We start from the raw sequence: 10,043 nt of genomic DNA, 5'->3' as shown, positions 1-10,043 counted from the left end.
GCCGATGTGTGACGTCACTACGAGGTCACACTGGTCGTACAAGCCGTCGTATTAGCACGTCATATTTTGACGTACACCTTTCCCCCAGGGCCAGAAACTGATGGTCCAAAAAGGTAACGAACGGGTCGCGAAATTAACGTGCCGTTTTCTGTTGGTGGGGCCTGGGAATGGTTAGGACCGGGCACGTTATGCTACAGCAGTTTAATGCCGGCGGGAGCGGTGAGGAGGGCGGGCGGGTACATGCGGGTACGGGTTGAACTATGACACCTGACACCCGATAGTACACGTGACTATTGACTACTGGTGGGGGGGGCCGGGGGTACTAGACGCCAACATTGAACAAATATCGGGAACTGATAACTTATACAGTACCACGACCCCCAGATCTGTACCTCGCGGGGTACAGGCGTCCGGCCATGGTGTTAGTGCCCCACGACCCCCAGATCTGTACCTCGCGGGGTACAGGCGTCCGGCCATGGTGTTAGTGCCCCACGACCCCCAGATCTGTGCCTAGGTTCGTATCCTGGCCGCCGAAGATTGACTAGGCACCAGTTCTTCACTGTACGCCTCTGTTCACCCACCCCTTACTGGGTACCTGGTTGTTGAACGACCGACGGGTCGTGTTCCAGGGGTAACTATAGTAAGGGTAAGGCTTACCATGAACTATGGGAAGGGAAAGCTCTCAGCCAGCTAACAGGAGTCAGCAGGAGTCTGCTCCTATACCCACCTGTGTGTAAACTAGTAGGGTAAGGCTTACCATGAACTATGGGAAGGGAAAGCTCTCAGTCTGCTAACAGGAGTCAGCAGGAGTCTGCTCCTGTACCCTCCTGTGTGTAAATAAAATACGAGGACAAGGAGCTGAGACATGAGGACAGACTGAAGGGACAGTACCCAACCACTTGGATCATCGAGGATCGAACGCTGACCCTACAAGAAGCAAGGCCATCGCTCTACCGACCAACACATGGCATGACAGAAGGATGGGTAGAGGGGGAAGGGCGAGTACTGTATTATGTACATGTCCCGTGGTGGGGGCGTGTATAGCGTGAGCAACAGTAGTGACTAACCTGACTATCATTATACCTACAGGTTTCCTAGTGAGACACTCTCCCCCCCCCCACCCACCCCCCACCCTGCCACTACCACTACTACCTGACTATTGACTACCCCCCCCCCCTCCCTGATTCCCTTCACTACTCCCACAGTGGCCCAAATGGTTGCAAATATGTCACGTTACATACATATTGTTTTTGTTCCCTTACTATGCCCAGTGTTTTATGCTAGCAAAAACAAAGCAAGCAAAGGAACACTTTTTTATAGGTGAATTTGCCTTCAAATTGTGACAACATCTTGACACTTAAGAACGGACCAAACTTGAGACAATTGGGTGTCAAGGAGAGAGAATTGTCATGAGAAATGTAATTAGGAAGAGAAAGGTTGAATTTAGCATTATTATACACCACTTGGAAGGTAGGTGAGGAGCTGGGGTATGAGGACCAGGAGCTGGGGTATGAGGACCAGGAGCTGGGGTATGAGGACCAGGAGCTGGGGTATGAGGACCAGGAGCTGGGGTATGAGGACCAGGAGCTGGGGTATGAGGACCAGGAGCTGGGGTATGAGGACCAGGAGGTGGGGTATGAGGACCAGGAGCTGGGGTATGAGGACCAGGAGCTGGGGTATGAGGACCAGGAGCTGGGGTATGAGGACCAGGAGCTGGGGTATGAGGACCAGGAGCTGGGGTATGAGGACCAGGAGCTGGGGTATGAGGACCAGGAGCTGGGGTATGAAGACCAGGAGCTGGGGTATGAGGACCAGGAGCTGGGGTATGAGGGCCAGGAGCTGGGGTATGAGGACCAGGAGCTGGGGTATGAGGACCAGGAGCTGGGGTATGAGGACAAGGAGCTGGGGTATGAGGACCAGGAGCTGGGATATGAGGACCAGGAGCTGGGGTATGAGGACCAGGAGCTGGGATATGAGGACCAGGAGCTGGGGTATGAGGACCAGGAGCTGGGGTATGAGGACCAGGAGCTGGGGTATGAGGACCAGGAGCTGGGGTATGAGGGCCAGGAGCTGGGGTATGAGGACCAGGAGCTGGGGTATGAGGACCAGGAGCTGGGGTATGAGGACAAGGAGCTGGGGTATGAGGACCAGGAGCTGGGGTATGGGGACCAGGAGCTGGGGTATGAGGACAAGGAGCTGGGGTATGGGGACCAGGAGCTGGGGTATGAGGACCAGGAGCTGGGGTATGGGGACCAGGAGCTGGGGTATGAGGACCAGGAGCTGGGGTATGAGGACAAGGAGCTGGGGTATGAGGACCAGGAGCTGGGGTATGGGGACCAGGAGCTGGGGTATGGGGACCAGGAGCTGGGATATGAGGACCAGGAGCTGGGGTATGAGGACCAGGAGCTGGGGTATGAGGACAAGGAGCTGGGGTATGGGGACCAGGAGCTGGGGTATGAGGACCAGGAGCTGGGGTATGGGGACCAGGAGCTGGGGTATGAGGACCAGGAGCTGGGGTATGGGGACCAGGAGCTGGGGTATGGGGACCAGGAGCTGGGGTATGGGGACCAGGAGCTGGGGTATGAGGACCAGGAGCTGGGGTATGAGGACCAGGAGCTGGGGTATGGGGACCAGGAGCTGGGGTATGGGGACCAGGAGCTGGGGTATGAGGACCAGGAGCTGGTGTATAAGGGTACACACACACACACACACACACACACATACAAAAAATAAGACTGTAGTGAAGATGGCTACAGTGATGACAAGATGACAATAGTGTACTACGTGCTAACCTATCCCTATCTAAAATACCGTATCTGTGCATGGGGGGGGTTCAACCACTTCAAACCACCTCAAGCCCATCGTCACCCAGCAAAAATCAGCTTTCAGAACTATAATAATCTTTCAGACAACACACAGCCCCTCAGTTTAAAATTCCAGTTCAGAATTCAAAAAACAGTACTTCTCAATAACTACTTCAAATGTAAAGTTGGTTGTAAAGTTGGTAATATTCCCGAGAACACGCTAAGTCAGTTTAACTATCTACCACTTGAAATGTATGTGAGGTCAAGGAGCTGGGATGTGAGGACTGGATGAAGGAACGGTGTCTAGCCCCTTGGACCAACGGGGCTCGAACGCCGACCCTGCACATGTGCCTCCACTTTAGCCGTGTCAGCTTTGGTTTGTATTCGTTATGGAGGGCGGATACCCGTTAAAAATTGTAGTGAAGTCATGAAGGAACTAGTCTTGTGCAAAGGGCACGGGGAAGGTCATCTTCACGCACAGGCAAGTTTCTTTATTGTCCGAAGTAATATATTACATCTCCGCCTTCAGGTACTCGAGGACCCCGTCGTCGCTGGCGGAGTGGTCCTTCCGAGCGACGGAGATGGCGAACTTGTCGTAATTGTTAAGAAATCCTACTTGAAAAGAGGCGACCGAGCCGCCCTCTGTCTGAGTGAAGTTCCTAACATCTCGCCCACGAACACTGATAACAGCAAACTAGTCTGGAACACTGATCTGAGCTGTTCCAATAATCCCTTCGAAATAAATGTCGACAGCTATTTGCTCGAGCACTTCGTAAACCCTGCTCAAGTTCTCACACACAAGCGTCTGACCCCCGGCAGCCTGGAGCAGCGCTTCTGTCTTAGTGTCCAGCGTCACCGGAGACTGGCCCAGTATGGTGATAATGTCCAGGCGATGCGTGCACAACACCTACTCAATCTCTTCTTGTAGGTCTGAACGAATCTTGAATTTATATGGTAATAGCAAGAATATTTTTCCTGCTTGAGAGGAAATTATCTTACGAGCCACTTTAAGGCCATTGCTGCTGTTGTTTTTTTAATAATAGATGTTTTGCGCTTTGCTCTTGATATATTCATCGAAAGATTAACTATTTTACTGTAAATCGAGGCATTAATCCATTCGTAGTACGTTTATCAGCCAATTATCCTTTGGTTAGTCATCGTACACAATCCACATTTCAACCTAGTTCTTGCAGTCAGCGATCATTGTCTAATACAACTCCTTAAGAAGAAAGAATATTATGGAATGAGGAATCATCACAACGAACACAAACACCTTCGGCACGTGCTAAGAGTTGGCCTCCAGAGGCGTCCACAAAAAGTTGCAAATGACTTCGCGGTCCAGAGCAGCGCCCTCAGGTCCTGGAGGGATGCAGTAGAGCGAGAGTCGTCCAGGGGCTGCTGGAGCACGTCCTAGAGCCCCGCCGGGTCCAGACGAGTCCAACTGGAACCATCCCCGTCCGCTCTCGCCATCTGGAGGCATTCTTCTTCTGAACTTACACATTAATCCCGCCCATTTATTTGGTATTTCGTAAAAACTGTTTCTTAATAATTAGTAAATATCTGAAACATGTGAATAATTTGAGTCTACCTGGGAGAGATAGTAGCTTTTGTATTGCCATGGGAGGTGTGGGTTAAACTGACAGTGCCATATTGACATGTTCTGCCACACGTACTTCTCCATTGACGGGAGGGTCTTCCTCCTGGCCGTGTGTCGCTGTACTTAATTGATAAAGCTAGCGTTCTTTTAGATCACTTCTTCACCGTTAATATTAGTATACTTAACTTAGGTTCCTATTATAAGCTTTTAGGTATCAAACATATCAAGTGACCTGTCGTGGTTAAGTATGATCTCATACACATAGTGGGCCCGAAGTGCGCCAACCTCAAACTCGCTGGAGGGCAGAGGAGTGACGCTGCTCTGGGCCCTGCAGCCCACGGCGTTGATACGGAAGTTTCTGACCCCGGGTCCACGAACATTAACCAAGACATAGGTCTTCGGTACTGTCAGCTTCATCTTGGCACTGAACCCAACGGGGTCATATAGCCCTACTAATTGTTTTATGCAGCAGAGTAACTCTGTGTTGTCTTCGACAGCGACGTTGTGGCCGCCGGAATTGACGAGCAGGAACTATGTTAATGTATCCAGCTTAACACTTTCACTGGTGTACATGTTGATGATGTTAACAGTTTAGGAGGCACACAGGACCTGCAGTGTCTTACAGGCGGCCGTCGGTACACCTTCATCACTGCTCTACAGTATAATTAATTAACCAGGTGATGTACCTAGGCTACTGCTAGCGAGTTTCAAAGCTTAACCCATCTGTGTAGCCTATCTTGTTTTCTTCTCCAGATTTTAGACACATTTTTAAAACAACTCTTCAATAATATGTTTATCATACTCGTCTTCAATATTATATAGGACCGGCATTTCAAACTGAGAATTGTGCACCACCGCTGATATGCACACGCTGGCTTCTGGACGCGCCTCGCGCAGGTCCCTGACCACTGTTTCCAGGATGGCCAAGTCTTCCATCGCGGTCGCTTACAACACGAACACAATTTTAAGCCCGGGGCCTCCGAGACCCGGACGGGGTATTCCATGCCCCGAACGGGATATACCATGCCCTGAACGCGATATTCCATGTCCCGAACGAGATATTCCATGTTCCGAACGGGGCATTACAACGTGGTTTTTGCTCAGAATCGTTTTCTTGAGTGGAAACCATAGTACGTGCAGGAAAGGATACCCATACGACGGGTATTAGCTCACATAGAAGGCGGGGAGCTTCCTGCTACTCCTGGTGCTCCTGGGACCGCCCGACGTGGTGGCTTCCCTATCCTGAGGACGACTATTTTCAGTACTCTGGGGACGACCATCATCTGTACTCTGGGGACGACCATCTTCTGTGCTCTGGGGACGACCATCATCTGTACTCTGGAGACGACCATCATCTGTACTCTGGGGACGACCATCTTCTGTGCTCTGGGGACGACCATCATCTGTACTCTGGAGACCACCATCATCTGTACTCTGGGGACGACCATCCCCTGTACTCTGAGGACGACCATCTTCTGTACTCTGGGGACGACCATCCCCTGTACTCTGAGGACGACTATCCCCTGTACCCTGAAGGGTATTACATACAGTTTGTAGTTGAGTATTCACATACATAACTTCATGACCAGTTTTGTCATAATATGTCATTTTAACTTGACAGGAGACCGCACTGGAAGGCTTCACTGCCTAGCACGAAATTTACAGTTTACCTTCATCGTGCAGACAATACGAAAATAAAATATTATCTCTTTTCCAACTATAGAGTTAGTGAGAGGCGACTTTGACCAGCTGCCAGCCCTCTGATAAGAGTATTTTGACTTTAGTGTGGTATGCAATTGTGTTTGTTATTCCCAGAATGCATTCCAAGCTGCTTTGTAAGTCCGTCATGTTGTTTATCTGTATGACTCTACTGCTTGAGGACATTAAGGTTTAAACCACACGTTGGTCCAGCTTCAGAGGTCTATCGCCAGGACAAGTAAAGAGGCACATGGTAATGTTTACACACTAAGTCATAATGACTTCAGTGGCGTCTTCTGGAAATTCGCTCCAGTGGTTCATGAGGATAATTTTTCCCGGTGCTGACTGGAGCCATCTGGCAGCCTTCCGGAGACCGCGGGCCACAGCTGACACGTCTGAAGACTTGGGCGAGAAACACTGGAAAATCAGATGTAAGAAGTTGGAAGGTACTGTGGTAGTTAACCATTTGCTCTTGTTAAGCTAGAAGACCTTAATGCTCCCGCGACTCTCGTCACACAGGTAGACTCTTAGTTATGGCCGGTGGTCATTTTTCCATGTTGAAATTTTTTTTACCACTTGCTAAATTACATTAAGAACTTTATAGTTCTTGCAATCAATAATAAACGCATATTTAACAGTGCAATTCTAACTCGTAAACATCTAAAACTGCGACCGGAGTTAATTACGACATTGATTCACTACCTCTTGGTCAACCTTTGTGAAACAAAAATTACACAAATAATGTGAAGCGTCGCTGCTCCAGCAGGGGTTAACTACCGCCCCACATTTACATTTAGATACATCAGCGGTATTCACAAATGTCACATCACTGGGTGGTACAGTTACTATGAATGTAACGACTTTATTTAGCTCGGCGCCCTCTGTTACAGTGGTCATCTCGCGCGACTCTCTAGTGGGCAACACCAGTCTCGGCTCCATAACGTCTATAAAAAAAATCCTGTTTTTTCCTAGACCGTTTTCGATATTTATATAAACACAGTTGAATAATGTATATAGATGTTTATATATATAATTTACAGTTTAAATAGTAAGCGTGGAAGATCCCAAGAGTGACAATCTTGAATTTACGTGAGTGTTTTTTTTTTTTATTAACAAGCTTAGGTATACCCAGCAATGTGCTGCTACCCTATTCTATATGAAAGATTACACAGTGTAGATAAAAAACTAGCTATAGGTTCATCTAATACTCCCATCTCATAGGATGGTTAGTCATACATGGAATCAGGGGAGAAAATACCAGCCTCAGTACAAAAAACAAATCAACTTTCACTAAAAATTCAGGAGAGTTGGGAGTGAAAATGCCGACGAAAATCGAGCCATCATCACCCTGAAGTCCTCCAAGAAATCCATTGTGAGTAAACGGCATTACAGCAAAATTTGAGGATTATCAACAGGTACATTGTAGCATAATTTGCTTTCACCATAGCAACTATGATATAAGTTTATTGTGATTACAATGGTGAAGTTGTATGGCTTAGGCACACATATTGGGGGAGTGGGTAGCACAAGATACAGTGTGGGTTTGAAGTACAAGGTAGGAAACTATGAGGATGAAACTAGGTACTTTTTGGTTTTACTTTTGAATAAGGCATAAGTTGGACAGCTTTTTAATTGGTTAGGGAGTGAGTTCCATAGACCAGGTCCCTTTATTTGCATAGAGTGTTTACACAGATTAAGTTTGACTCTGGGGGATATCAAAGAGATATTTATTTCTGGTGTGGTGATTATGGGTCCTATTACATCTGTCCAGGAAGAGTTTCGGATCAGGATTTGCATTTAGGTTTTGTACGTGTAATTATCACAAGAGAATGTGTGGAGTGATTTAATGTTTAACATGTTTAGGGATTTAAATAGAGGGGCTGTGTGTTGTCTGGAACTAGAGTGAGTTATTGTTCTAATGGTAGATTTTTGCTGGGTGATGATGGGCTTGAGGTAGTTTGCAGTAGTTGAACCCCATATACAGATACCATATGTAAGATAGGGATAGATTAGCGAGTACTATAGTGAGAGGAGAGCAGGGTTAGGAACATAATATCTAATTTTAGAGAGTATACCAACAGTTTTTGATACTTTTTGACTATGTGTTGTATGTGGGGGCTGAAGTTGAGTCTCTTGTCTAGGTATAGGCCAAGGAACTTTCCATTATTTTCATTGCTGTCTACCTGAAGACAGATAATGACAATTGCTGTCATTGTCTATTTGAGGTTGAATTTCATTTGATGATTTGCTTCCAAATAAAATGTAGTAGGTCGTTTCTATGTTTAGTGGGAGTTTGTTGGTTGACATCCATAAGTGTATTTTTTTAATTCGTTATTTACAATATTATTTAGTGTGTGTGGGTTGGGGTCTGAGTAGATGAGGGTAGTATCATCAGGAAATAGTCAAGGTTAAGAATGTTAGAGACATTTGGCAGATCATTGATGTATATAAGAAGCAGGAGGATCCTAGGATGCTGCCCTGTGGCACTCCTATGGTTAATAGTAGAGTAGGTGAGGTTATATCATTGATGGCTACAGATTGGTGTCTGTCACTAAGATAGGATCGAATATAGTTCAATTCAAGGCCTCGGATTCCATAATGGTGGAGTTTAAGTAAGAGGTAGTTATGGTTTACAGTATTAAAGACCTTTCTCAGGTCAATGAAGAGCCCAATTGGGAACTCATTTTTATCAAGAGCTGTGTAGATTACATCAAGCAGACTAATAATGCCATCGTTGGTACTATTTTTGGGAACGGAAACCTAACTGACAGGGACTTAATGTGTTGAATTTTACGAGGTATGAGTAGAGTTTGTAGCCAGTACATTATGTCAATAATATTCTCGCTCCAAACTTATTAGCTTAATGAGAGTAGCACAACTCTCATTAAAGTTATGACTTTACAGTCACAAGCTGTTTGTAAATAATTTGTTCAAATATTTTTGATAATATAGGTAGATTAGATACCGGTCTGTAATTGTTTATGTCTGGTTTCTGTAATTGTAATTACATAATAGTAATAGTTTATATAACAGAAGGAAGAGTAATAATTATTAATTAGTTATATTATTATTTTAATAATAATTATATTAATAATTGTTGTAATTAATAATTATTACTCTTCCTTCTGCTGGGTCATGAAGGAAGCCGGCCTCGGGTGAAAGAGGGCTGTGACGGTCTCTGTCAGGAACCCGTCGGTGCGGGGCCGGGACGTCCACCTCCTGGGGCTCGTGCGGCCCCCCAGGCTCTGCTTCAGGAGGCTGGGGTCGTTCTTACCCTTGCTGGGGTGGTTCTTCTTCGGCCCCGATCACGGCGGTCTCCGGGTTTGGAGTCCCTGTGCCTTCTTATACCAACTTCGAGGTTAACTCTGGAACTAGAGCCACTAGGGGCAGTTCGCTGTTGCCTTCAACCTCGTTCTCACAGTTCCTGCGATGGCGCTAGAACCAATCGTATTAAATAGCGTTTGCCTTTCCATTGGAGACTTTCGACGCCGTGGAGAGGGGGGGGGGACCTGCTGCTTGGGTGACAGCTTCTCCTCCATATCAACCTGCCTTGGCTTTACACCCTGGGAGGGGGGGGGGGGGTCACTCCAGACCGACAACCAGAGCGCAACTCCATAGTCTTCTGAGACTGATGGATGCCTACTAGTTCTGGTTTACATTTCTCCTCATAATTACCTCATCTTACAAAATACTAATTAGGTTGAAAAAAACGAGAGCTATATTCCAGCCAATAATTAATCTTTGTAATTTAATGAAGCAGGTCCTTTGCTTTGTGTATTATCATTATCATTATCATTTTTATTATTATTATTATTATTGTTATTATTATTATTATTATTATTATTATTATTATTATTATTATTATTATTATTTATTTATTTATTTATTTATTTATTTATTTATTTATATTATTATCGAAGATGGGCCAAGAGGGATCACTTAGT

The 10,043-nt window shown here is 46.2% G+C and overlaps 1 protein-coding gene across 1 annotated transcript; it reads right to left on the bottom strand.

Annotated features, from left to right (window-relative positions):
* Nucleotides 1-5,565: 5,565 nt before the first annotated feature.
* LOC138372125 (S-antigen protein-like) lies at nucleotides 5,566-6,077 on the bottom strand. The gene is made up of 2 exons (XM_069337438.1): nucleotides 6,072-6,077; nucleotides 5,566-5,931 (listed from the first exon to the last, which is right to left on the bottom strand). Exons 1-2 carry the CDS (start codon nucleotides 6,075-6,077, stop codon nucleotides 5,566-5,568), a joined length of 372 nt encoding a protein of 123 aa, XP_069193539.1.
* Nucleotides 6,078-10,043: the final 3,966 nt, after the last annotated feature.

This window comes from Procambarus clarkii, chromosome 37 (genome assembly GCF_040958095.1).
Source record: "Procambarus clarkii isolate CNS0578487 chromosome 37, FALCON_Pclarkii_2.0, whole genome shotgun sequence".
In the NCBI taxonomy this organism is placed as follows: Eukaryota; Metazoa; Arthropoda; class Malacostraca; order Decapoda; family Cambaridae; genus Procambarus; species Procambarus clarkii.
Note: the sequence above shows the minus strand (reverse complement) of the source record. Positions and strands in the feature narration are given on the sequence as shown.